The sequence below is a fragment of the Thunnus thynnus genome, chromosome 5 (assembly GCF_963924715.1).
Source record: "Thunnus thynnus chromosome 5, fThuThy2.1, whole genome shotgun sequence".
Taxonomy (NCBI): Eukaryota; Metazoa; Chordata; class Actinopteri; order Scombriformes; family Scombridae; genus Thunnus; species Thunnus thynnus.
In genome coordinates this window covers 26,667,118-26,694,479 of record NC_089521.1, presented here as the reverse complement: position 1 = coordinate 26,694,479, position 27,362 = coordinate 26,667,118, and the positions used below count along the sequence as shown (strand labels likewise).

General features: G+C 39.7%; 1 protein-coding gene across 1 annotated transcript; it reads right to left on the bottom strand.

Moving 5' to 3' along the window:
• Window positions 1-174: 174 nt before the first annotated feature.
• Window positions 175-27,362, bottom strand: ptpn9a (protein tyrosine phosphatase non-receptor type 9a). Its single transcript, XM_067590409.1, has 13 exons — window positions 26,753-27,362; window positions 16,844-16,987; window positions 12,304-12,393; window positions 10,295-10,419; window positions 9,269-9,374; window positions 8,555-8,665; window positions 7,306-7,622; window positions 6,939-7,026; window positions 6,630-6,699; window positions 5,136-5,214; window positions 4,870-5,020; window positions 2,836-3,043; window positions 175-2,656 (listed from the first exon to the last, which is right to left on the bottom strand). Exons 1-13 carry the CDS (start codon window positions 26,834-26,836, stop codon window positions 2,466-2,468), a joined length of 1,764 nt encoding a protein of 587 aa, XP_067446510.1. The 5' UTR covers window positions 26,837-27,362; the 3' UTR covers window positions 175-2,465.

Below are 27,362 nucleotides of genomic sequence, written 5' to 3'. Positions count from 1 at the left end.
TTAAATGATTATCAGTGTTAATGAATCATTTTCTGTTGACTGACTAATTGATTAATCTATTAATTTTCAGCTCTATGCCACTGATTTAGAAAATGAGAAATGTTATACACCTTGTATGACTGTGGGGCAGCTCTACAAAATATCTATGCCAAAAAGACGTCTTTTACAAATGTACACGTTGACATAGTTTGTATTTAATACAGTATAGCTTGATTCAATAGTCATACAAATGATACAGTAATAGGTTATAACAGAACAAATATAAAATTAATGTAGATAACTGTATATCCTGGGCAATCGTATGAAAACAGTTGTTGAATACCATAGAAAAATAAAATAGGGCACATTCTGCGTCCATCATTGAAAGGAAAAACAATTCTAAAATCAGAGTGCATGAGGATGGCAGACTTAAAAAATGCTTCACTACAAGCAAATTCAATATGAATTCTGTAGCAAAGAACAAATTTTTTTTTTTCACCCGGCAATAACATAATGCAAAGTATGACAGACAGACACTCAGATTTTGTACATGTACTCTATAATAATGGCAAGATACTGGGACCAGATGAAAGCACTGATTACAACCACAGTCTGTAGAACTTAAAAGTAACACAATAATATTGAAAATATACTTCAGACATAATTTCTGACTCTCACGTGCCCAAGAAGGACTTTATAGGGTGTAGGCACAGATTTGTGCATGCTCCATCAGCTATTTCTGCTATTCTATCATGAATTTCTGGTTTCCCTGTAAAATCCTCTTGATTTGTCCAATAAAGCTCTATGCAGAAGTTTACAGTAAGTCAAATGTCACTAAATGTTTTATATTCAAGCATTACTAAATTTAACAATAACAATCAAGTTATCCCAGCATCACATGTAGACCTACAGAATTACTATTAAGTTTTATTTGTCATCCCAACCTAACGCCATAAGGACTAATCTCAGCACATTGGGAATAGTTATTTAAAAGTGCTATAACATGATTTGTGTAAAAAAAAAAAAAAAGAAGTATTGCACTACTTATGAGGTCTTAACTGATGACTTACACAGATGTACGCTTCAATGGCATAGTCACTGCAGCAAGGACTGCTCTAAACAGGTGTGTGCACATGTGTGTGGGTGGGGGCTTAGCAATACATTCGCACAATCACTAAAGCATGATGGCACTGCTAGTGAGCAAAGGCGGACGCAGACACTAGTCACAGTCTGTACTGCAGGTCAGGAAATCTCAATATTAGGTGAGATGTAAGGCCTGGGTTTCAGTGGATACATGTGGAAAAATAAAACAAAAGAATTCACATGGAAAGTGATTTGATGAGTGATCACAGAGGAGATGTATTGGCCATTTGGGAGTTTATAGCCTGATCATTTGGGATGTGCTTTACCTCTCCTTACCGTCAGTGGTATTTACTGAGGCAGAGGACAATGCATCATGCGAGCTCAAAGAACTTCTTTGCAACTAAATAAGTCAAGTAGCAGTTTCACCTCCTGGTGTTCAGTAGGACACTCCTGAGATGATGCAAAACTAGCTCGTACCATCTACTTGACATACACCTTGTGCTAAGAATGAACTGCAGTGTACTGGATACTTACTGGACACAGTAGGTGTAAAAACAATCCTATCACAGTGGTGATCACACTTCTTATCTGGAATAAAAATGGTGCACTTATTTAAAAAGGAATATTTCACCCCTCCATGTCAGTTGAAACTCCAATAAATAGAATTTATTGCAGCAAGTTTGGCACCACAGTTCCATCTGAGCTCATTTCAATACTTTTGAAAACATCTGAAGTTAGTTTAGCTCATGTTATAATTCATGTGGGGCAGTCATTGGGCCACTAACCAGTTGGATTACTCTACAGCAGATATTAAGAGAAAGGTAAAGTGACTTTTTGGAGTATTTAGACCATGTTAAGTTAATGAGAATTCGACTGAAATGCAGGTAAAAGTTCAATTCAATATTTTGCTGCCATTACCTTCAATGGAGTTTCAACTGACATATGATGAGTAGATGATTTTTTGGGGGGATGAACTACTCTCTTATGGTCCCTAAACCATTGGTTTAAAGTGGAAAATAAAACAAAGTTATTGAACATTACCTCGATCACTTCACCTAATGTGCCTGACCATAGACCACAAAACTGCACAACACTGGAGCACTTTGTTCACTCTACCACCTATTTTCTGGAGATATGTTCAGCAAAAACAAAATGTCACAATGTTGGCGGCCAGGATGCTATCACATTGAAACTTCGTAATGTCAACACTCAAGCCTTTCTTGTCACTGCCTTGTCTTGGTCTGGCGTGCCAATGAAGAATGGCCTAGTTTCAAAAGACAGCCACTGTAAGGAAGTTTCTTTCCTGGGCTCACTAATTGGTCACACAACACGGCTTGGGGTTAACAGGTTGACTGCAGAAATCTCAGGGCTCATGGATTGGTTTGGGAAGTCAGGAATGAAGCTCACTGATTGGCTGGGAGCAGACCCTGCCTTTGGGCATGCTCCAAAATGGCATTGTAGCAGAAGTAGTACTGGTCTGGGGTTTGAATGCTGAAGGCCCTCTGTGTTCTCATGCGCCGCACCGTCTGGCATACATTTAGTGAGCCAACGTCCTGTAGCTGGGACAGACAGATGTCCAGGGCACAGAAGGTACCTACAAAGAACAAATGACACTTTTTAAAAGAGGGATTGACAATGATGCGCAGTTATTACCATCCTGTAAAAACTCTGTGTTAAATGTTAACTGACCCTTGAAGGTCATAATGTAATTTCAAAACTGGATGTCAATGATAAAAAAAATAGTTTTGGAGAGTTACAATCTCAGGACCTCACCTGTTCTCCCAATCCCTGCACTACAGTGGACCACCATTGGGGGTCCCTGTGGGTGTCCTGACCACTGAAGTCCCAAAGCCTTCACCATTTTCCTCTGCTGTCTCTTCACAGCTCCCAGGAAGTCAATGAGAGTCACTGCTGAGGTGGGAACACCGTAGTCAGGCCAGCTGAGGTACTGGAAATGACTCACTTGTCTCTGTTCACATGTCTAAATGGATAAAAAGAATATTTTGACAGTTACATGCTTGTTGTACATTACTCATAACTTTGAAAAAAATGAATTCTGCTCAGGAAATATGGCTTGATTGCACAATTAAGGTTTTAAATGTGGAAACAAGTATATTCAAGCAGTGTAGGTGTATTGGCCATTGAATCTACAGTATGCATGATGTGGAGTCACAGCAGAATATAGCTCAAACCTAAGTTATATTTATAACATCAGCCTCTCTTGCGGGGCCCTTGACATGCTGACCCTTGCCTACAAAAACTGGCTTCTAGGATGTCGAGTGTCATTTGTCTGGTATGGAGGGAGTCAGAGCTAAGGTGGGAGGTGTTACCAATCAGATACAGTCTACCAGTTAGACTGGTTGTGCAACCAAATTTGCCTCTATGCAAGTGCAAGTCATGGAAAAGAAGGTTTTGACTGTTGTTTGTGCCAACACACCGCAAATCAGGTTAGTGTATTTGGCCTTCATGGAGTCACTGGGTGAATCCTAGAGATGGCATGGCCTGCGAACTCCAGTTCTGGTGGGGGGGCTTCAACACTGAGTAATGCCGGAGACACCTATAGGGGTAATTTAGAGGGACAGCTGGCCAGGTAGGCTTTGTTCAGGTGCAAAGGTTGCTACTTGCAGTCTTGACCAAGGATGTCTGTGCCTGTTGTGGTGGCAATGCATGAAACTCTTCATGAAAACAAGCAGTGAAGGAAGACGTTAGGTTGAAGACAAAGACCTTTGTTGATCTTGGGGACTCAAAAGCTTCTGTGATTGAGGAAGCAAAAAAAACTCAGGGCTTGGGAGGTATTCGAGGAGGCAACAGAGAAAGACTTTTGGTTGGTCTCAGACATTTTCTTACTAATTCTGTTTGTGATTTTCATGGACCACTTATCTTGGCGAAGACATTTATGCAGTTCTGTTGGCTTCACTGTACCTTCCAGCACATGCTTACGTGGTTTACAGCCAAAGTGGATGACAGTGGCATGACAGTTAGCACCTCCAAGTCTGGTGGTGGTATGGTACCATGGTACTCTGCTAGAAAACAGCAGATTGCACCTCTTGGGTTGGGAGAAAGTTGCTTTCCCAAGTCAAGGATTTCTTGTTCATGACTGAGGGAAAAATGGGGAATGAGATACAGACGTGGATTGGTGTGGCATTGGAAGTGATACTATGGCAGGCAGCAAAGCATGCTGGCGAGGCTCCTAAATCTACATTCCACATATCACATATTGCCCAGAGTGTTTGGTAGTGACCAAAAGAATGAGAATTACTTCAGCTTTCAATTGCTGGAAGTCCCTATTCAGCCGTAGGAACAGGGTGAGAAGCTCTATATCGAAATGGGAGCTTGGCATAGACCAGCTGTTCCTTTGTGTTAAAAGGAGCCAGTTGAGGTGGTTTAGGTTGCCCTGGATTATCACATAATCAGGATGCCTCATAGACTCCTCCCTATAGAGGTACTCTGGGCTTGTCCAGCTGGTAGGAGACTCTGGGGCAGACCCCACCGTGCTAGAGGATTACATATCCCAGCTGGCCTAAAAATGACTCAGGATCCCCCAAAATGAGCTAGAGGACTTGGATGAGGAGAGGCTATATTGCTAGGCCTGTCTCCACCGTGACCCAAATAAAGAGGAAAAATAAAAGGAAAATAAAGATGGATATCTTACTATAGGAATTTGTAGGCCAGAACTTATATTGAAAATATCTTTGGCGTTACTATGCATGAATGTATTTTATGTGCTCCCCAAGTTGTTCACTGACAAACTGCTGCTACAGGAAAAACCTGCCCAGTATGTATTCCTGCTGTGGTCCATGGCTGTACCTCAGTGTTGTGCAGTTCAAGCGTGGTGTGGTTGTAATGGGTGTGGTGGTCCACCCTTTGGTTCACCACTGCCATATGGCCATAGACCTCCTGTCCCCCTTCCTCCAAAGGCCAATACTGTCCACACTTCCTCCGACTGCCCTCATCTGTCCTGCAGCACAGTAACACAATACACTTTTATAAAAATGAATTTTAGTCTCACAATTGCCAACTGGTACCTTTTTTGGCTCAAGAACTATGTACTGACTATGCCTTTGTCAATTTACCTGGTTGTCATGACGATAACAAGCACGTTTTGTTCCCAAACCATTCTCCAGAAATCACCATAGGTCTTTTCCAGTGGTCCTAGACAGTGCAACAAGAGATTCAGAGCAAACTTCAATTTCTTTTTTCAGTGAATTTAGTCAGTGATTAAATGAAATGGAGCATATCCATTTGATTGCAACCTAATGAGCTACACTTATACTTAACAATAATTAAGACAGGGTATTGAGAAAACTAACCCCTTTCCCTTTTCACAGCTCTTCATCTACTGTGAATGACTTTTACATATTCTTTAATCACAAAATTGACCTAATCATGGTGTGATTGTTTCTAGTCACTCTTTTGTATGCACCTGCAGTATCCTGGAGTCCACCAGCTTTTTCTGTCAGTTTGAGACAGTCTCCCTAGATATCTTCAGCAAATTAGAGCATGTCATAAAACCAACATCCTGCCAATTTGACCACCCGTCTCCTGCAAAACTCATTAAGGAGCTCGTTCTGATAATAGAACCCTGTTCTGCCGACTGTCATTTATTTACCTGTCTCCCTTATTGCATTTTGCCATCTGTTCTTAATTAAACTTCTGTTCAATGACTCAGCGGAATGCTGATGTCCTAAACAATCAATCAAAATGAACTTATAAATCTCATAAAAAGGCACTCTGGCAGTTATAGCCCTACACATTCATGATAATTTTCTGTGGAAGAAAATCACACTATGTTTCACACAACATCATCTCTGAATGCTCTAAATTTAACACTGGTATACCACAAGGCTCAGTGTTTGGCCTATTGTCATTTTTTTTTTATTCATATGCTACGTCTTGTTTAGATTTTGTGCTGCTATGATGTCAGTATACACAGCTATGCTCAGAATGCCCAGTCACACAAGATGTGTTAAGTTCCAGCAATTTAATGCCAAATAACAGATGTTGGCCCTAAATCACAAACAGTACTGAGCTGCATATGTTACTTTAAATATCAGGAATTTTGCCATCAATTACAGTCCATAGCTGAAAATAGTACCTTGGTTACATTTAATCATAATTTTAGATACAATTTAAATTAAATAATTGAGTAATTGAAATCATTTTTCAGTGTGCAGTTGAACAAATTATTAGAAAAAAAACTCTTCTTTCAATATATAATGCGATTCAATACTCCCTGTAAATACAGCCTGAAAAATGATTATCAAGTTGAATCTATGCGTTTCTTACAAAGTCTCAGAGAATATAAGCTTCATGAATTATTAGATGTAGGGAGATCTACCTATTCAAAAGGTGAGGTTTGGAAAAAATGTACTGAAAATGGAAAAATAACCTTAAATTAAACCTTACAGCAAGTACCTATGTTTGTACAACTAAAGCTTATTCCATTTGACTGCAATGTAATGATCATCGACAACCAATATGAACCATTAACTTAAAAGGGCATGAACATGGGTTGGCAGTAATACTAACAGTAATCCAGAGAGCATCAGCTAAAATATCTGACATACCTTGAGTACCAATGTATGCATTCTTCTGTTTGTAGCCATCCATGAAGCTCGCATTGATGTAGTCTGATCTCTGTAGGAACAACGAAGTTTTGTCACAATGATGGACTTAGCCTGTGCAGTATTTCTAGTATATCGCACGTCAGTTCAAGAAAACACTTCTATTGCCAACTGCCAGCTAGCTGATGAACTAGTGTGGCAGCCTGTTAAATTTTGAAGCTCGTCATGTTTCTTGGCAGCTGAGAGTGACCAGTCTTTTTCTTTGATATGAATGACACCTGTAATATGCATATTTTAAAAAAAATCACCAACCTCATTCCTTCTGGATTTCAAACGAACTCTTGTTTGATCAAGGCACAGCACATCTCCATAGCGATTCCTCTCCTGATTGTAGGCTGCTCTGTAAACAATTAAAACCAAAGATTATTAGTGACACTTCTTCTGCTTGAAGTGTGGGTCAACAATATTTATTCTGATGAACAAAAGTAGCCTAAGCCATGACAGCTGTTTTAAGACGTTACTATAAAAGTGTATATGTAAATAATATGGTTTTGTTTCACGGGGAAATAAGCAAACCAATCCATTGCTTTTATGAAATGTAACACTTGTATAATGTGTAATAATTCCTTTTTTGAGGTAATAAACCCATCCCATGATGTGTCTGATGTTGTAAACTCACTGTGCACAGTGGAAGGTTCCAGGTGGAGGTTCTTTTCGGAGCTCCTCATACTCCTGATGGATGCCTGAACGCTGGAGCCTGCCGAGGTGTGTCAGCAGCTCCTGCGGGCGCATGGACTCAGGTCCCGGGACGTGAATGGAAGTATCTTCCACAGGTATTCCCACCAGCTCGTCTACTGGATCCACCCTGCCGTTCTGGCCCGCCAGTAGCTGCTGGTTCCAGCTGTAAGCATCCAGAGGTAGCAGGCCGCCAAGGTGCTGAGGGAGACAGTCTCTGGGGAGGTGTTGGCGCAGCTCGACCATTTTTACCATCTGAACCTGGAGTTAGAAGAGACAGGGGTCGACAGGACCCAATAAAGACAGAGTTAAAGGATAGGTTCGTGTTTTTACACAACTGTCTTACTACAATACTAACATACCATTATGTACATGGAAATGAGTCTCGGTTGCTGTAACAAATCTTACTGTCTGTACTGATCCTGAAGCTATTCTCTTAGACTATACTACACTAAGAGATGAGGGACAAAATCTGCAGCCCTCTTTTCATGTAAAAATACATTCCAAAGTTCAGCTGGAGATAATATGATGCTTCACTAGTCTCAGTAAGCTACATCAAGTCAGTATCTTCTAAAATTAAAGTCTGTTTGTATGTTTTTACAGAATAAAGTTCCTCGCTGAGCTGTGGAAGGAGGGATACATTCTGGTAGTCACGTCTAAATTTGGTGATGTTACCGTGGCTTTACTACTCAAGATGTGCTCAGAGTGAACTTTTTTTCCTCTTCGCAGAGTCAGGACACTAATATTTTGGTAACAACTTTCTCTGACTCTGATATATATATATATATATTTTTTACATGTGACATCTCAGAGCGCTCTATTCTTGCTTGCCTTAGTAATCTTGAAACACAGTTTACAGTAGAGAGTCAGGTGAAATTTACAGCCTCTAAAGAAATCCATACTAATGAATTTTCTTTGGGGACAGTAGTGTTGTAGGGTGATCGACCCAAAGGGCTCAAGCATGCAGCAGGGTGGATTAGTGGTTAGAGAGAACCCTCTAATCAAATGATCACTTGCAACAATCAATGACAAAGACTCGCCTGCTCACTTACTGCATGCCACTCCAGATAAACTAAATGTATTTTCTCAAATCTCTTAGTAAAGTATAATCATGAACAATGAGACGGCAGAGCTAAAGAGCAGATGTGAGAAATCAAAGTATTAGAAAATGAGCACCAAGCTCCTTCATTTACCCTCTCCCTAAGTTTCTCCTTGAGAAGCAGACTGAGCAGGTTGTAGGGCACTCGAAACCAAACAGGGGCCCCGACAATCAACACCTTCTTCAGCCTGGCAGGGAACGCCCCCTGGTGGAGAGAGACAGCACACATTTTAACAAACTGTAAGTCTGTCAACTGATTTTGACTGAGGATAATTCAGTTCCTACAGTCAATGTTTAGATCGATATGTAGACACAATATAAATGCCGCTGATGCGGATGTGGCCACAGAGGTGTCTGTGTTATTGACTCCAAATGACATACTACTAGGCCCTTAAAGCACAAATCACTTAGATGTGGGCGTACACGAAAGTAACTGACAAAATAAGCAATATTTTACAGCTATGGTGCATGTATTACATCTTTTTTATGCTTGTCAAACCATTCAGTGAGCCATTTGTTTTGCCCTTCGGACAGGCGTTAAAATCCTTGAAGACACCAACTGCATTTTAATCAATGTGCTTCTGCACAGGGTGAAGGAAATAACTCAGCAGTTATGCATTAACCTTGTCCTGGAGAGAAATGAATGATTTTCAACAGTGGCTGAAAATTCAACTTTAAACCCAAGAATAATACAAGTGAAGTGTTAACAGTGGGTCTGTCTGTATCTAATCCTGTCTTGACTACATTTACTCTACCTGTACAATAACATTTCCTGCGTGTGTGCAAAATGCAGTCTTGTAATTCCAACCTTAAGCAAGTTGAGGATCTTCTTGCTCAGGTCAAGCTCAAAGTTTGTGTAGTTGGAGCCTGCCATGTCGTAGATGAACACCAAGCCATTCCTCTGGGTCTCAAAGCTGTGGACAACAAAACATGTCAGGTAACAACTAACGTACACAGGCAAGTTTTGTCAAACATAGCAGATTAGGGCTGCAACTATTATTTTCATTATCTAGTATTCCCCTATTTTCTTGACTAATAGATTAATCAATTAATTGTTTGGTCTATGAAATGTCAGAAAATAATGAAAAATACCAATTTTCTAAAGCCCAATGTCTTCAAATTGCTTGCAGTCTTAAGATATTCAGTTTATTGACACATAAGACAAGAAAACAGTAAATTCGCACATTTCACAAGCTGGAATCAGAATATTTGGCATTGTTGCTTGAAAATGGACTGAAACTATGGATTGATTATCAAAATAGTTGCAGATTAATGTTCAGCTGATTTATTAATTCAGCTCTACTTGATTTGTCAAATATTTAAATTACTGGATTAGCCAAAAAAATAGTCGTTTCTCAACTGAATTTCCAGAATATTTTGCATATAATGATTTAAAACCATCTATACAAAGACCATCCTGTTGTACATATGGAGATGTTAGAGTAGTTGTAGTTGAATCAATTATAGTCACATTGTTTTAGTTTTACAGCGGATAGACAGTATTTTGCAATGAACAGCTTCAAATTCAGTATAGTTGCCACATGGAACTGCAAAGTGTCTGAAATTACTACCTTGTAAAAGTCGAATATGCTATGAGTTGTAGGATTCCCTCAAGGACAACTGACCTACTAAGAAATAAACTGGGTGATGTATTTGGTTTCTAATAAAAGTAAAATTCTGTACCAGCATCCGATACTAAAGCAAGATATATCAATTTAGCAAAGAACTGATGTCCAGTATTGACAACAGTTCAACAATGATTTTAAACAAAATGTAGCTATTTTATCACAACTTCTTTTATATTGAGGCTATTCATCATTTATGGAGTCCTCACCTCTCCACAGCCCGATCCAGGAGGTAGAATAGGGCCTGAAGCACTACATGGTTGCCTGTCTTGTTGGGGTGATGAAGTTTGGCCGTGTACAAGGCAATGGAGGCCCCTGAGGGGTCCCGTACACTCTGCAATACACAACAACAACAACAACAACAACAACAACAGGTTACATCAGCATTCAACCTAGTGTGACAAGTTTATCCCCTTTTTCACCACCAACTCTCATTTCCTTTGACTAAACTGTGGAATATTGGGGTAATTCCCCGCCAGGCTTCACATAGCTATTAATAAACCTCTCATTATATCCATGAAATACGTCTGTACAGAAGGTTTTGCAAGTTGACTGAGTGGTGCTATAAGCCACTTCAAGGAGTGAACTGGGGGCTGGTTTTAAGCGTGACAACAAGGCTGCCAAATGGAAGCTGTGCAAAAATGAAGAATGAACAATGACCACAGGGGGGCACTTAAGTTCATATACTGGTTACTGGCATGATGCCAAAAAGGGCTGTCAACATTTCAGCAGGAGGAGCGATTCTTGTCAATAATGATTCTGCCTCTTACGGCTCCTTTCTTTCCCCCCCGAGAGGGACACAGAACATATTTTTCTAGTCAAATGTGATCAGTGTTAAAGCTACAGTGTGTCATGAGAACCAAAGATACACCGGAACCGTCCTTTGTAAGCAAATAAGCCTGTGTTCTCGGCCATGGGAGCTAAAAATACCTCAGACAGGATATGAAGCCTGCTGCTGAGGCTGGAGAACTCCGACGTCAGACAAGAGGATGTGCAGCATCAATGCCACTGTGGCACGTCAGTGGGGAAGGAAGAAGGGAAACGCAGGAGAATGGGAATGTGTGTGTGTGCAAGCTGGAAGGGGGGCATCTTTTATGGTTGTGATTTGGCTGACAAAAGGCTAAATTTATCTGGCTCAGGAAAGCCACTTGGCTTGAGCATTTGTCAGTAAGTTACACCCGAAAGGGCCATTAATTCCTTAATTACAAGAGCTTGCTTTTAGAATTCATACCCTAAACCTTCTTGTCAATGACAAGTGGCCACTTTAGGACATTACTGACTGATTGATCTTCAAGTTAAGCTACTTCCTTGACAGGTCTAGAAGATCCTAAAATGCAGTTTATAATGCAATTTCTGCATTATAAACTACAAGTGAGGAACAGAGAAAAAAAAAAGGACAAACATTCAATGCAAGACAATAGCAAATATTTTTCGAGCTTTGTCACTTCCTGAGTAATTTTATTAAAAAACAGAAAAATCTGACAATATTTTTTTTGACTAGTCACAGAGGAGTTTGTCAAGAGAAAATATATAACATGAAATAACATATCTCAGTTTGGACTTGGGAGACTACAAATTCATAACAGAAATCCTGCACTTACAAAGTGGCTGAATAGAGTCTGACAGACCTGAGCATTCACCAGGCAGGGAGAGTTTAACAAAAAGATGTGACTGGTTGCATTATGGGAAAGTGTTTTTGGTGCCAAAAGCCAGAAAATCTTCTTTTTTTTTTTCTTCACCCCAGACTTTATGGAGGTGTAATACTGAATCACTAGAGGACTCCTTTAATTGTTTGGTCAATAAATGTTGAACATGGTGAAAATTGCTTGTCACAATTTCAACATGCCCGAGCTGGCATGTTGAAACAGTTTGTTTAATCTGACCAACAGTCAGACACAGAAATATTCAGTTTACAATCAAAAAGACCATGAAAACCAGCAAAAGTTCTCATTTCAGAGGTTGGAACCAGATCATTTTTGGCATTTAAACTTAAACAATTATTCGATTATCAAAATTACTACTGATTAGATTACAAAAAATAATATAGTTTATAAGCAACAGTTAAAGATGGGATTTCAAACTGAGATGGTCCATAAACCTGCAGTCAGTTTTTCTACAACTTGACATTAGGCCTGACCTTTCATTAAAGAGCTATGCTAAATGTAGAGGAAATTACTGTGAAGGCACACAGGCATATAGCACACAGATACTCTCTTACCAACACAGTGAACTTTCCACTCAGCAGCTCGGAGCGCAGAGGTTCCTCCTGTGGCTGAAGTCTGACGATTCCTTCTTTAAGGCGCGTTTCCTGAAGAAAACAGATCACAGCAGGTGAAGTCAGGACTTTGGAGTAACTATAGCAGGCGTCACTTTGAGCTGAATTCGTCTCTGTGAACAATAGAATTACATGCCTGACTTTCCTGCCAGGAGGATCCCTCTCTGCAAGGTTTCCATTCCCTTTTTCCCCCCCTCCAAGGAGGCTGTGTGGGAGTTTCTTGAACTTATTGTGAAGCCAAGCTGGGGAGGTGTGATTTCCATTTGCTATTTTATTTACTTTTTATTTTAATACTGTGGAGTTGTGGGAGATTTAACTGTGATTGAGGCCTATATTGACCAGTGAAAAGTGGTCACACTGGAATGAGTCTAACCCATCTGGGAGAATAGTCTTAAAGCCATAAGAATGTTATTTATACTGATTTTAATAAAGGGTTTAGTTTTCACTGAAGCTTTTCCTTGACCTGAACCCTGTCTAGAGCTGAAACAATTAGTCAATCGATAACAATAAGATAAGGTCGAACTTTATTGATCCCTGGAGGGAAATTCAGAATTACAAAAGCACAAGAAACCTCTGTACAGCTGAGGAGAACCGCAGGGTCTGAGTGACTCTTTTCACATAGACACACACTCATTTTATCCATTGTTAATATAAAACTAGAAGCTTTAACACTATAGATAACAGGCATAAAAACAAACACGAGCAAAAGCATTTGTATTTTAAATATGAAAGTGTTAAGAGTGAAACAAATGCATTTAAGAATGACTCAGAAACTGTTTTTTCTTGCTAAGCTATTAAACGCAACATTCAAAGATGAGCCTGATGCAAAACAAGAAGCAATTAACAGCTGAATTACATGTTTTGCCCTGAGAAGAAAAGAAAAACAATATTTACACCTATAAAGAATACCTCATTAATAAAAACATCTACAGTATGTAATAAAATGACTAATTCAGAATCCATAGAAACACTTGTAAACTCAGCTTCAAAAAAGCTTTCCTTCCTTCTTTTTTTTTTTACATGTTATACAACTTTCTTGGAAATAGACACAGTTTTCAGTTATCAAACAGCTTTTTGGCTTACATCCAGCTCTGTTGTGTTCAGTTCTTAAAATTGTGCTGAAATAAGGAGAAGCAGAGTGTTCTGTCTCAAAAAATGCACCGTCATCACTGAAACAGAACCTTATTTTGTTTAAAATTTTGTGGTTTATCAAAAGTACTGAGATTCTTTGAAATACGTAAAGTCTTAACTGAAACTACTCTCGAGGCAGTTACAGTAGATGGTGAGATACAAAAACTCATGATTTTTTTTTTTTTTTTCATGCCAAGCTCTACTCGCACACTTTGAATGCCAGCTCGGTCCTGTTTGTGTCCCCCCCCCCCCAACCAAACAAGTATTGCACTGGAAACTTTCCCCCCTTACTTGGTCCTGACAAATTACTTGTACCCAGCCTCTGTCCTGGTGCTGACGCAGCATTAAACCGAGTTAAATGAACTGTGGCGTAGCAGGGGGAGACTAATCCGTCTCAAAGTCACATTCGAGGCATTTATAAATGAGTCGCATTTATGCAGGCCAACTATTCATTGCTGAAATAAGAACCCACCTTGGTGATTGAAGTGACTTCACTAAAAAGGTAGGAGGTAAAATCCTGCCATGTCTTGAAGCTATTCAGGTCATTAGAGTCTGAGCGAGACGTCTGGGAACTTTCCGTTTTGCTGCTGTGGATAAAACCGGAGCAGATCTAAGCAGATAAATCCTATTTTGTAATTTACAGCAGAATAGACCATTTAGGGACAAAATGAGACATAATCCTCAACTCCCTGGTAGTTTTTAATGTGTCTCGGAGGAGAAGGTGTTGATTATGTTATTATCGTATTTTCAGATCGTAAAGTAAATGAGATCTGCGGGCCTATCCGCTGGCCTTGCCCTGGAGGTTTCATCTTGATCATCATTTCATCATCAACAAGGTCACCAACTGTTTTTCAGTGATCTGACATCTTTTCTCTGCTATGTTGGATAATGCTCTCTCCTGAGTGAGAAACCAAGCAGCCTAAACAGAGAGGGGGGGCTGTGCAGAGTTAAACATGAATAAAAACATACAGAAAAGCCACTTTTGTTTATGCACTATATTATTATGGCTAATTAAAAAACACTTTCTGTGAAAATAGGATTTGAACATTTTCTAAAGCCATCCATTCTCACATATCTGAGGGGACACGACTCCTCTGATTAGCAGCAAGTGTATGTTTTTAACTCGGGGCCTGCTTCACTCTACAGTTCTCCTCCGGGAATAGGTTGAGAACAAACCAAAGAAACAGGAAACAAAAAGCAGAAGATCAGCAATACTCATTAGATATGTACCTCAAATGCTAAAAAAAAAAAAAAAAAAAAAAAAAAAAAAACCTCTCCCAAAAATAAATAACCTCACATTACAGGGAAACCAGATGACAACTCTTTTATTTGATTTAATAAAGCACAAATTCTATTATTGTGTTTAATATTGGGTTACATCTAGGCTCAACATGCCGTTCCCAGTCAAAGTCTGTTGTGTTCTGCATTTACTCTAACCTCATAACTTCAACCATACCAACCAATGTTCTATTCTGATGACAACATAACACTTTTTTCGTGAAAAGCTTGAAGCTTTCTTGGAAAGCTGAATAAGCCTGCATGCTGCTTCTTGAAACATCCCCCTGGTGTATAATTCAGTGTGTGACTTGGTGTGTGTGTGTGACTTGGTGTGTGTGTGTGTGTGTGTGTGTGTGTGTGTGTGTGTGTGTGTGTGTGTCTGGCCTCAGGTTTTTCGTGCATCTGCTTAGTCCATCTCTTACTTGGCTTGAGCTTCTGAAGAAATTCAATGAAAAAGGCCTTGTGTTGCTGTTCTGTGGGTGTGGTGAAGACGCTCTGCAATGAACTCTACCTTTCTACCTCTGAATCAACCGTCATCTGTGTTGTTTGACTGCCTTTTGTCCGTGTCTCTGTTTTTGGTTTTGAAAAAGGTGTTATAACATTTTTTTAAATATTGAATTTGGTGTATTTGGCATTGAAAATATAGGACTATATTTTTTTGATGTATATTTTATGATGTCCTGATTTTATTTTTTTGTCCATCTGAAAGTTTTAGAAAGTGTGTGTGTGCGTGCGTGAGAGAGAAGCAACTGCTGACTTTGCAGTTGTGTCATAATCTTACAAACAACAAGCTTAAATAATACGACTGGTTCTGTGGAAATAATTGGCAGATGTGCAGTATAATGAGCTAGAAAAGGAGCGATAGATGAGAAATAGTGTTCCAATGTGGGTGTAGATTCTTTCAATAATGTTAGATAAAAAAATTGTTTAGACTGATGTGGTAGATATGTCTCTAAATTTAGATTTCTGAAAAACTGGAAACTATGTTTTCACCAAAACAACCTGACCTTGAGAACATTCAGTGGAACTAAAAAGAAGAAGAAGAAAAAAAATATCACACTGTCTAATTACAGTGCTACTGTGTTAATTTTCTAACTGCTCAACAATGTTAAAGTTAGCAGCTTTGAATTTTTGTTACCCTTGTGTTACATGAGCATCACTGTCACCAAGATCTCCCTTTACTGATTAATGAGCTGAGCTGATAAAGTAGTAGTCTTTCAGGAAAAACAGCTGTCTGCAGTGTAAAGTATTACGACAGGCGAGTGTATCTCTGCTTGTTGCTCAGTAACATTTGTAACTTTAGTGTGACGGTGGCCAAATGTGTTTTATACATGAAGTTAGAGGATGATTTATAACACCTACTGATGTATGAGTAGTGGTGCTGGGTATCTAACCTCAATACTTGAGTACAAATGAAATGTGCCATTAGCATCAAGTATTGAAAAGAGTATAATATTTATAGTTGCCATCAAATTCTTAAGCTTGTTTGCTTATTATTTGAGCAGATATTTCTTGATTTAAACTTCAGACTGTAATGTATTTAGGCAAAGTTATTTATATTTAACACCCATTTAAAAAAAAAAAAAAAAAAAGTTAAAGTAAGTTTATATTCCCTAAACTAAAGGTGCAAAAGTGACTCAGTGAATTCAAACCTTACTGAGCACTAACGAGTCACAGCTTTAACTTTTTAATCTAAGTCTTTCTTAAGAAAGCTTTATCTGCCAGTGCCCACTTGGTGGAAATGATTTAGACTTTCATAAAAATACCCAAGCTCTCAAAGATTGTTTCTTTTGCTAATGTTGGTTAGACTGGAGATAAACACTTAAAAAGTCCTTGTGGTTGAACTTTAACTAGTAATTTCCAATTTAAGTTTCCTCTAAATTTTGTGAGTTAACATTATTAAGTGGGAGAATCCAAAGCAACAAACATGTCTACTGATGAACAAGTTGTTTTCAAGAGATGTGAACTTCCAATATGGCTGCCAGAGGAGGCCACGACACTTAAACGTGCTCCAGTGCTGTGTGTGCAGCTGCAAGATGTTTGAAATCTGACTGTTTCCCCTCCCTCTCCTTACCCTGTAGCTGTGGAACAGCTCGATGGCTCGGAGGACGTCAAACTTGCGAGCCATGAGGAACTTGACAGCCAGTTCCCTGGACAGCGGCGACACTCCATGCTGACTGGTCCACTTGTTGATTTCCTCCAGAAACTGCCTGGTAGCCTGAAACAGACACAGATGTGGTCACAAACTTTGTTCTCACAAACTTTGTTCTCTCATAGTTGAAGGGTCAAACAGGAAGGAAGTGAAACTAGGCTTTAAACTTGATACATCCTCCGAGGTGGCCTGGCCTATGGTTGTGTTTAACATGCTGTTGCATATTCTGGAGAGCCCTGCCCACTGTGAGTGCACATACATACACAGAGAAGTACAAAATAAAAATATTTGACTTGTAATTTGTGCAGCCAATGAAAATGCTCAGTTTTACACAAGTTGTTCCTCAGTTTTGCTGATCATCTTGCGTGTTAACCACAGCTATCTTGGGGAAGGTTTTGGCATTTTGTGGAAGCCGTGGAGCGACAAAAAAAATTCCTGTGCATGGTTGAGCTAAAAAGAACAAGAAAAACGAAGGAGTGACGCATGTAAACGGCAGCACTTAGGTAAACTGGGGCGGTTTGTAGATTTTGTTCAGTGCAAGAACACTTCCAGTTTAGAGCCGACACTTTTATTAAGAGGAGTGCAAGAGCATGAGAGGTGAAGAAGATGGAATCCGGCTGAACTGGTGTCTATGACGTGAAGCTGCAATAATGACAGGGCAACATACGCTTTTAATAGTACTTGGAAGTAAAGCCAGTCATATCTCCTAGTCTAGTTCTGAGACATCAAATAATAAAGTAGTTTATTGGCAATAAAATTGTGCATTTTGGAAGAATGTCACTGAAATGACAGTTTTCAGGATTCATTTCTCACCTAAGCCTAATTTTGGTTTCGGGTCTTCTTCACAAGTAAGAAGAGGAATAATCATCCATCAAACTATGATGATAGTTTGATTGATGACAGTTGTTTCAGGATGAAGATGCTAATTAGTGAAATCTGGCTGCAACCACAGGTAAGAAACCAAGAAGAGCAAAGCAGAGTATAAAGAGCTAAAAATGACTACTGACATGATGGATTACCAATGATTACATGGCATTAACTACACTACACTTTAAAAGAGAAAAAAAAATACTAAGAAAACTGAAAAACGGAGTGTTTTTTAATTAGTATTTAGTGTGATTAAAGCACAATATTTTTCATTTGTTTCAAGGTTTAAACTTGCATCAGGTATTTACGATACCAAGTGTATCAATTATTTTTTTTGTCCACTTGGGGGCAGTAGAAATGAACTGTGTACAACCGCAGAGTCCGGAGATAATTAGGGTCATCAATACTAATAAAATACACATAAAATAAGTCATGTGATCTATTGTTAATATGAAAATATATAGCAGCTTTAAACATGCAATAACTGATTTGTGGCCACTAGGGGGCAGTGGGGAGAAGTTGCATTGACAACATTGTCATATCACCATTTAAGCTAATGTGGCATTCTTTTTTTTTTTAATCATTATGATCATTCATTCAATTGAGTCGTGTTTCTGTCCACCTGATATTCACTATCCTTCATCTCTGTTTTCTGGTCTCTATAAACTCCTGAAAGAATTATCTGCCTCTTTAGCTGCTAAATGCTACGCTATGTTCAGCAACTAGTCGCTACCTGTGTCTTTTTACCATTCGGTGCTGTGCAGGTAACGTACAGTGGTTTCAGTGTTTTTTCTCTGAAAACAGATGCCTGCTGCAACTCATAATGACATATGAAAGCCGTGACAGTGAACCAAAACAGTAAAGTTGTGGGCTGAACAGCTTAACAATGAGTTTAAACTTGCTATAAAAGCTCCATAAAGCCAGGGGGAGCTGCAGAGTCGAGTGATAATTCTCTCTAGGTTCATCACTACAGCCTTTTTTGTGGCATTCATGTGGTGTCGGAATAATTGGAAAAATTAGTTCCCAACTGGGAAAATTCATGTGAACACCTCAAGTTGGAACAACAACTTGGAAAGTCAGCAGAAATTCTGGTACACGACTTGCTGAAAGTTGACATCATATATGCAAGGTGACGAAAGAAAATGGTTGATGGTAAGAAACTTTTTATTAAAACTTGTATTGCTTGTCAATTTTTTGCTCACATGTAATTTGTAATATGGTATTAGGTTGTAACCGTTAGTTGCTGTCTGACTTAGATTTGTTAGACGAGTTGATCCTTTTCTCTTCGTTGTCACGCAAAAACTGGAAACAGCTATGTGTTATAAATATATAAATACAACACATCTTGTTTGTAGCGTCCATGTTGTTTCCACATTATGACTTAAAAGTTCATGAACACACCAAAGTCGGAAGTACGACTTCCCAACTTGGGAAATGGGCATGTAAATGCTGCATTACATTACACGCCATTTGATATATTGTTATAAAAAAATATTGATTACAGCTGCTTTAATTAAAAGGAGATTAATAAGAGAAAAGTTGGCTCATTTTCAAAATGTGTCTTCTTTTTAAAAAACACAATGTTAAGATGCTCTTTGGTTAACTGGTTCAAATCAAATTCATCATGTCATCTGATATCATACACCGCACTTGTAATTTGCAAAGTCTGTTTACCATTAAGGCTTCCACTCATCTTGCAAATAACTTATGCATTTAGCCAGCAGTCTTTCAGGGGCTTCCTGTCCTCCCCTCTCCCCTTCTACCCTGCCTCAGGCCCCCAAGCACCCCCGCCACCCACCCTCCCTCAGCACCCGCAGAGTTAGCAAGTCAGCACCCAGTGAATCGTCAAAAGGCGACAGAGGAGGCAATGAAAGCTCACACTTTAAACACAGGGTTCCGCTTCTCTGCTCAGGCACAGCGGCGGTGGGGCATGCATGGGAGACAGGAAGTCAAGTTCTGGGATTCCACGGCTCTTTAGGAATACAAAACGATCACTGACGAGCGCTGAGCCTAAAGACAGGATGCCACTGTCTCTCCTCAGGAAAGCCAGTGCTTTCAGAGACAGGAGGGCCTGCAGCTTCTGCTCTGTTCAAAAGCCTTAACATGCAAGGGATGAGGGATGATTGCACCTGACAGGGCTGAGGTCGTTTCATATCCGATTCTCATGGGGGAAAATGTGGAGCAGTGTTTTTCTGAACTCTGAATCTTACACTGTGTTGAGGATGTGATCTTTGAGGCTTTTAAGCTGATTCCTCCATACTAGCATAAAATACTGACTTAAAAAAAGAAAAAAAAAAACACAACTGATGAGAAAATGTTTTAGTAAACTGAACTACGAACCAAATGTGACAGCATTATTATGACCTATGAAGCATTAACATGCCACAGTAATTCTAATTAAAACCCTTAATTGTCTCAGTCCAGTTTCACTATACTAACTTCCACTTAATTTATGGACTTAGATGCAAGTGAAGCTTGCACTGAGGATGAAGAAAATGATTATCAAACCAAGACAGCCAAAAGGAAAATTTCAATCGACATCAATAGCTAAACTCTCATGTGAAGAACTGCTAAATGATTGAATGGATTATGTCTTTCCCTTTTATTAGTTCTTCATTAGATTCTTGAATGTTTGCACAAGTGTTTTTTTATTAAAACTATGTTAAAGATTAGGCTTTAGGAATGTCAATGTCGGCCTACCAGACAATCCATCCAACTATTGGAAGGATTGTCATGACATTTTATACAAGCATTCATGGTCCCCAGAGGATGAATACTAATCTTGACTTTGGTGACCCCTTCACTATTCCTCTAGCACACTCTCATAATCTACTAAATGGATAGCTACAAAATTATGTACAGATGTTCACGGTTCACAGACGATGTATCTATCTAATGACTTCCTGATCCTGAGTTTTCTTCTAGCACCACCACGAGACCTTGAAATGAAATTAAGTGGAATTAAATTTACCAAAAGAACTGTGAAATCTTTTCATCTGATGTGATAAAAAATTCAGTTTGTCAAATACTTTGGTTTCATGACTAAATACCTACAACACTAAGAGATTCCCATCAGCCCGATCTCTACATCGTGTTCAGCGGTAATTAGCAACATGCTAATACGCTAAACTAAAACGGCAAACATGGTAAAACCTTATACCCGCTAAACATTAAGCTGTCATTGTGAGCATTTTAAAGCTGCTACCGCGGGTGTAGAGGCTTAGACTTGTTTACATGTATAAGCAGTGCAATAGATGCATATTTATCAGGTGCGATTAAGTGGAAATCACTGAGAAGATGTTGACGGTTGATGACATTGGGAGGCAAACTTGGACTTAAATCTTCTGCCCTGCTTGGCCAATTGGATCAAGCCGGACCGATACAGGCTGTGCAGGCTTAGAGCTATGATTTGCCTTCTTTATTGCAAGAAAAAGACTAAGTAAGACAAACCTGTGATGTCAACAAGATATAAAATTTGGAGCTACTTCACAGAATGTTTGTTTTTTGTATTTGGTGAAACTGTAAAAAGCATCTGTGAGAGCCATCGGGGATTTTCTGAGGATAATGTATATTCTCTTTCAGTACAAATCTTTGTGAGCATTATAAAACATCCTATGCTCTTGAAAGAAAGCATCCCAACCACTGTTTCTGTCACTACTTAAGATTTATTTACAGTCATAAAAAAAATAACTGGACTGCACTTTACCACAAGAGTAACACTGACTTTTCAAAGCTGTGGTTTCATCTTTTAACAGAAAGTTCACAAGTCCCATCTAATGTGAATTGTCTGCTCTCTGTTGTTGCAGTATGAAGCGTTAATCCTTTGCTGTTCGCCAAAGATAACTTCCTGTCAGATTACTGTCAGGTACACTCGGGTTTCCAAGATTTCAATGGCCTGACAGCTGCTCTTTCTCTCTTAGCCTTTTAAGGAGAGCCTGCCAACTCCAGGCAGTGACCCTCTGTTCCTGGAGAAGCCAGTCTTGTTTGGTTTTTCTGTACTAGGGGCCATATCCGCAAGAGTGGAATTTGAGGATGGACCAGTTTGTTTTCATGATAGCACACCGGACTGCGGTGGAAGACTCACTGCGGAGGAGTGACTTATTCAATTCCTGGTGGATGCATAAATATTTGCCTGACTCGCTCCAGTTCTGATACGGGAGGAGATGTTTCCTTGAAGTTCCTGATTATTCATCTTAAAACACTTAAATGTGGCCAACACTGTCTGACATGAATCTAAATAGACTAAGCAGTTCTTGCAAATACACTTTCTATCTGACCATCAACTCCCCCCCCCACCCATCCCACAAGTTCAGTTTTCTGTAAATCTTCAGTCTGTTATTCTGAAATGCTTGCTGAGTGAGACATTTTAAGAAGTGGTTACTGGCCTTCCAAAAAAACATAACAGCTGACATTGCATAATCCTGTTGGTTGTCAGGGTTGTTCATTGATGGTTGGGGTTTCTCATTGGTGGTGTTGACAACGACTGTCAATAACTAATTGATTAGGCTCACAGTGGTAGAAACCCGCTGTACTGCGAGCTAGTGGAGGAATTTCGAGTTGACGAGCCAAACAGCACTAACATCCGGTGTCCAGGGTCAAAAAGGTTGACGACCTCTGCCCCAAAGTACTCGCTACTAAAGGAAACCACTATAACATCACAGAAAATTTGTTGCCGCAGAGAGACAGTATGACATCACAGAGGACAAGCTGCTATGAAAACAACCGATTTCATGGAGAGAGAACCCTGTGATTCGGGGAAATGTCACAGAAACCATTCAACATGTCAAACAACTTACAGTTACAGAGAACTCTGGAGAAAATAATGGCTTACTAGGAAGACGGATTACACAGAAAATGTAAATAGCTTTGCTATTAGCGTCAGTGTTTCCACAAGACGCACAAATTACCCATTCCGCGGAAGAAAAACAAAATCCTGAACTCCCAAGAACTAAACAAGTTTACGGTTACTGTTATTAATAGTTTACAACCAAGGAGTGGAGTTTCAATTAACTGGACAATAATTCATCATAACTGCTTATTTTTTAAGAGAATCGTAACACAATGACAAGAGTCTTGTGAAGCCATCTGCTATATTTTACTGTTCTATTTACTGCCGCTTAATATTTATTATCCATGTTCAGGTCAATTTATAGGCCGGCACAATACTACCAGCAACCTTGATGCTGTGCAGGCGTCTTCTGCTGCAGCCGGCCACCACAGGATTAGTACATTGTTTGGTTACTGCAGACCACATGTATCCCGTTGCTTCATGCTGTTCACTATGACTGCACGTGTTGCATACAGAAAGCGTTTTCTGGTTCTGAAATAATGATAGTTACTACTGTGTACAATTTACAGTTGAGCAATATCACGATATGTATACATACACACACCATGAGATGATAAAGACTGCAAACTGTCAGAGATTTTGTCATACTGTTCATACCATGGTAGCTTTCCCTTTAATATCTCTGGTTGACTTCGGCCATTATGGGCAATGCTGCAAGTCAATGTTTGCTTTATGTTGGGATTACAAATGTGATGAAGTACCTTGATTTTAGGGCTGCAACTAACTATCATTTTCATTAGCGATTCATTTTCTTCATTGGCAACCATTTTGATTGGTTAATTGTCATTCATCAGTCATTTTTTAAGCAAAAAAACACCCAACGCTGGTTCCAGCTTCTCAAATATGACGATTTACTGCTTTTCTTTTGTCATATATGACGGTAAATTTAACATCTTTAGGTTTTGGACTGTAAGTCAGACAAAACAAGCAAATTGAAGACATCACAGTGAACTCGTGAGAAATCGTTAATGCCATTTTTTCCCCACTATTTTTTCACGTTTCACCGATTTAGCGATTAATCGTGAAAAAATTGGCAGATTAGTCAATAATTAAAGAGGATCGTTAGTTGCAGCCCTATCATCGATTCATCGTTTGGACTGAAAAATGTCAGTAAATTGTGAAAAATGCCCATCACCTTTGTCCCAGAGCTCACGGTGACATCTTCGAATCGTTTTGACACAAATATATTTAACTCACTATCACAGAAGAGGCTGAAACAAGTGAAATTTTTGGCATTTTTGCTTTTTAAAAAAAATTACTATGATAATTACTTGACTAATCAATTAATCCGTTCAGCTCTGCTTGGTCTGTCACATATTGAAGTCACTGGATTTTCCAAAAGCAGTAAACTGTTCCTCAATGTTAGCTACTGTATATTGATACCAGGATAGAAAATTTCATGTGATATAGAAAAATGTATCCACATTTCCCACCCTGAATACGATTCCTTATGGTGTAAACTTGTGTGTCACTGGCACACCTAGATTTTCTTTTGTTTCACATACAACTGTCAGGCTCCTTTTTTTTTTTTATTAACAGGAATTGGTCATTAATGCATCAGTATTGACATGCTGTCTGCTGTGTTCACATTCCAGCCGGAGGGAGTCACGCTGCAAGACGATGACTGTATTAATGTCTCAGCTGAAGAAAATTCAATCAAAACATTATGGAAAACAGCGCGGGGCGACTGCAGCGTCACGATTACACCTTGATCCTCCAGACAAGGCTAATGCATTTCCTTATCATTTTTAAGAGGATTTAGGCCTGCCCTTGTCTTTCCACCATCTATTTGATTACAGATGCCATGCTAATCTATTTACAAATATAGGACTGCTGTTGCCAAGCGGCTTCGCTTCACTTCAGTGAGTCCCATTTGGCACGAGTCGATACCAAAACAGGAAGTCAATAATGTCACTCTCTCCCTGCTCCCCACTTTCTCTCACTCCACTGCTTCCTGGGAGTAGACGCAACACACACACACTCACTCTTTCTCTAAAGCACATGATAGACACACACTCACTCACTCTGTAACTCATAAACTCCCCCCCCCCCCACACACACACACACACACACCACCCCCGAGTCTAGTGGAAATGCTTTTAACAGCTGCCTTTAGAATGAAGTTCCACTACACTCGTGTACACTCCCGAGAGAGCCACCCTGCCACACAAACACACACACACACACACACACAAACACAAGCACCCCCCCCCCCCCACCCCACCCCACCCCCCCCCATAAGGCTGTGGATGTAATGAGGGCGTCCGGTACCCTAGCGGGGGGCCCTGGCTCACACAGGAAATGGAGTAGCCAGATAAGGCTTTCTGCTGGCCAGATGATGAGAGGAGTCAGAGGGAAGAGAAGGCACAAGCATGAGCAACACCAAAGAAGAAGAAGAAGAAGCTAATGCTTCTAAGTCCTTTCCCAGGATATATTAAAAATAAACTCTGAACCAAAATAAATGTGAGGTTTATTAGGAACACCGGGCTAAAACTAAGAGAGCTGCCAGTACTAAATCCCACTTTCATGAAGGTTATACTGTTCACGTTTGGTTTAAAACGTTTTAGAGAGATGTTGATCGAACTTTATGGGAATTTTGGAGGCTGAATCAAGAGAGTGGTGCTGTTGAATTGTTATAATAAGAGCTGTTTCTAATATTTGGCCTACCTTCACTGATATAAAAAGGCTGTACAAAATATTAGAAATACACCAAAACAAACCAAAGTCTCCAAAATGACCATAAAGGTGAATCAACACCTTTCTGAAACAGGTTCAACAAAGCTTCATGAAGATTTATTGCAGGGCTGCTGTTTTAAACTGTATTATTTTTAGCTATGTGTGCCTAATAAACTGGAAACTGGGTGTATATTCAGTAGGGCTGCAACTAACAATTATCTTCTTATGAATTAATCCGCTGATTGCTTTATCGATTTATTGTTTGGCCTGACAAATGTCAGGAAATTGCGAAAAATGCCCATCCCAATTTCCCTAAAGCCCCAGGTGACATCTTTAATTTGCTTGTTTTGTTTGACCAACAGTCAAAAACTTTAAAGATATTCAGTTCACTATCACATAAGACAAAGAGAAGCAGCAAATCATCACATTTAAGAAGCTGGAACTAGGAAATGTGTTGCTTGAAAAGTTACTTAAACAGTTATCCAGTGTTAAAGACAGTTGCAAATTATCTTTCTGTCCATCAGCTAAAGGATGAATCACCTGATCCTTTCAGCTGTATGAGCTCAGCAATTCAGGTTTGCCTATGATTATTCAAATTTGGTCTCAAATCCTAATAAAAGTCTAATGAAGAGTACAATAAATGCTTTATTCTTCTTGACCTGAGTTCTAAAAGCATTATATAAGCTTATAATACCATTTTGAAAGGCTATAACTCTCCTCATTGGACCTACAACATCCAAAGTAATATCTAAATCAAAGTTTATTAAAAGTGATGACTTACACAGCACAAATCTTTACATGTGATGACGTAATAAATGAGAAACTTAGCTTTTGGGAATGTTTAACATCAGTGTCAAAGTCATTTAGGCTTTAATAAGACATATAAATGCATTTCATGTCCTTGATACTGGTTTAAATGTATGAATGACTGCCTTATAAGATGATTATACAGTTTATGCAGCTTTTTATTGCCAAATCACTATCATGACGCTATAATACATTCCTGAATGAGCCAAATCCGTCCATAAAAAACCCCCTCTCCTGTTAAAGTCACGTTCTGTACCCACGAATGGAGAACTGAGCGCCGAAATGAATTTTCTTTTTCTTTTTTTAAACATCAGTGGAGGCTGATAGTGTCGAGCTTTCGGCCTGTTTCGCAACACTTGAGCCCCGGTCGCTGGAGAGGAACTGGCAGTGATGCAACCAGAGCAATAATGCAGCCAGAAATCGATACATTATTTCCGCTCCGCATTCAGGACTATTTCGCAACCGATCCACCATTTGCGCACTGCCATTGCCACTCACTGCGACGCGCACACGCAAAAAAAAAAAAAAAAAAAAAAAAGAGCACACAGGGCCGAAACACGTCCAGGTGAGGCCGTAGCCGGAACATTGAGGCAATAAAACACAATAAGAAGAAGCACTTTAAAAGGGCCTACCTGTTCTTCCTCCGCCGATAAAGTAGCTGCCATGGTCCCCGTCAGTTCTCTGCTCACCTTTTTACCGAGACGCGTCCTTTTCATAAAGTGGAGAATGAAATGAAGCGGAGATGTCTGCGCGTCTGTCCCTCGTGTAAAAAACGGGGTTTAGGGGTTGTCCCTCTCGCTCAAAGTTGAAGGCATCTGAAACGCTGCAGTCTGAGCTCAATGTTTCTTTTCTCTTGATATTGTTTGACTGCGAAACACGCAGGCCAATTAGCCTGAATCTGCCATCCAAACTACAGGGAAAACCCGCTGATGTTGTGTCAGATTTCACCGAGCACAAGAAAATGAAGAAAGGGAAGGAAAAAAAAAAAAAAGAGAGAGAGGACAGCAGCACTCGAGCAGCTAGACGAGGCTTTGCTTCGGCTCGATGATAACTGGGTTCAGACCATGATCTGCTGCTCGTCCACCTAACCAGACACAGATCAGAGGGCTGCAGCTCCCCGCTGACTCCTCCATGCCATGAATTGCAGGTTTTTAGCCCTGAACGTCGCCTTTATGTTGTGAGAGAGAGGCGCACAGCAAAGCGAGCAGGGAGAGAGATTAGAGGTTGTTCTTCCTGCATGTT

Excerpts from the sequence above, each read along its gene's own strand:
- ptpn9a (XM_067590409.1), bottom strand. The coding sequence starts at position 26,836 with ATGAAAAGGACGCGTCTCGGTAAAAAGGTGAGCAGAGAACTGACGGGG. Across the intron at positions 12,394-16,843 it reads AGCTGTTCCACAGCTACAGG|GAAACGCGCCTTAAAGAAGG; the intron begins GTAAGGAGAGGG and ends TGTTTTCTTCAG. Across the intron at positions 3,044-4,869 it reads TTGAACTGCACAACACTGAG|ACATGTGAACAGAGACAAGT; the intron begins GTACAGCCATGG and ends TTATCCATTTAG.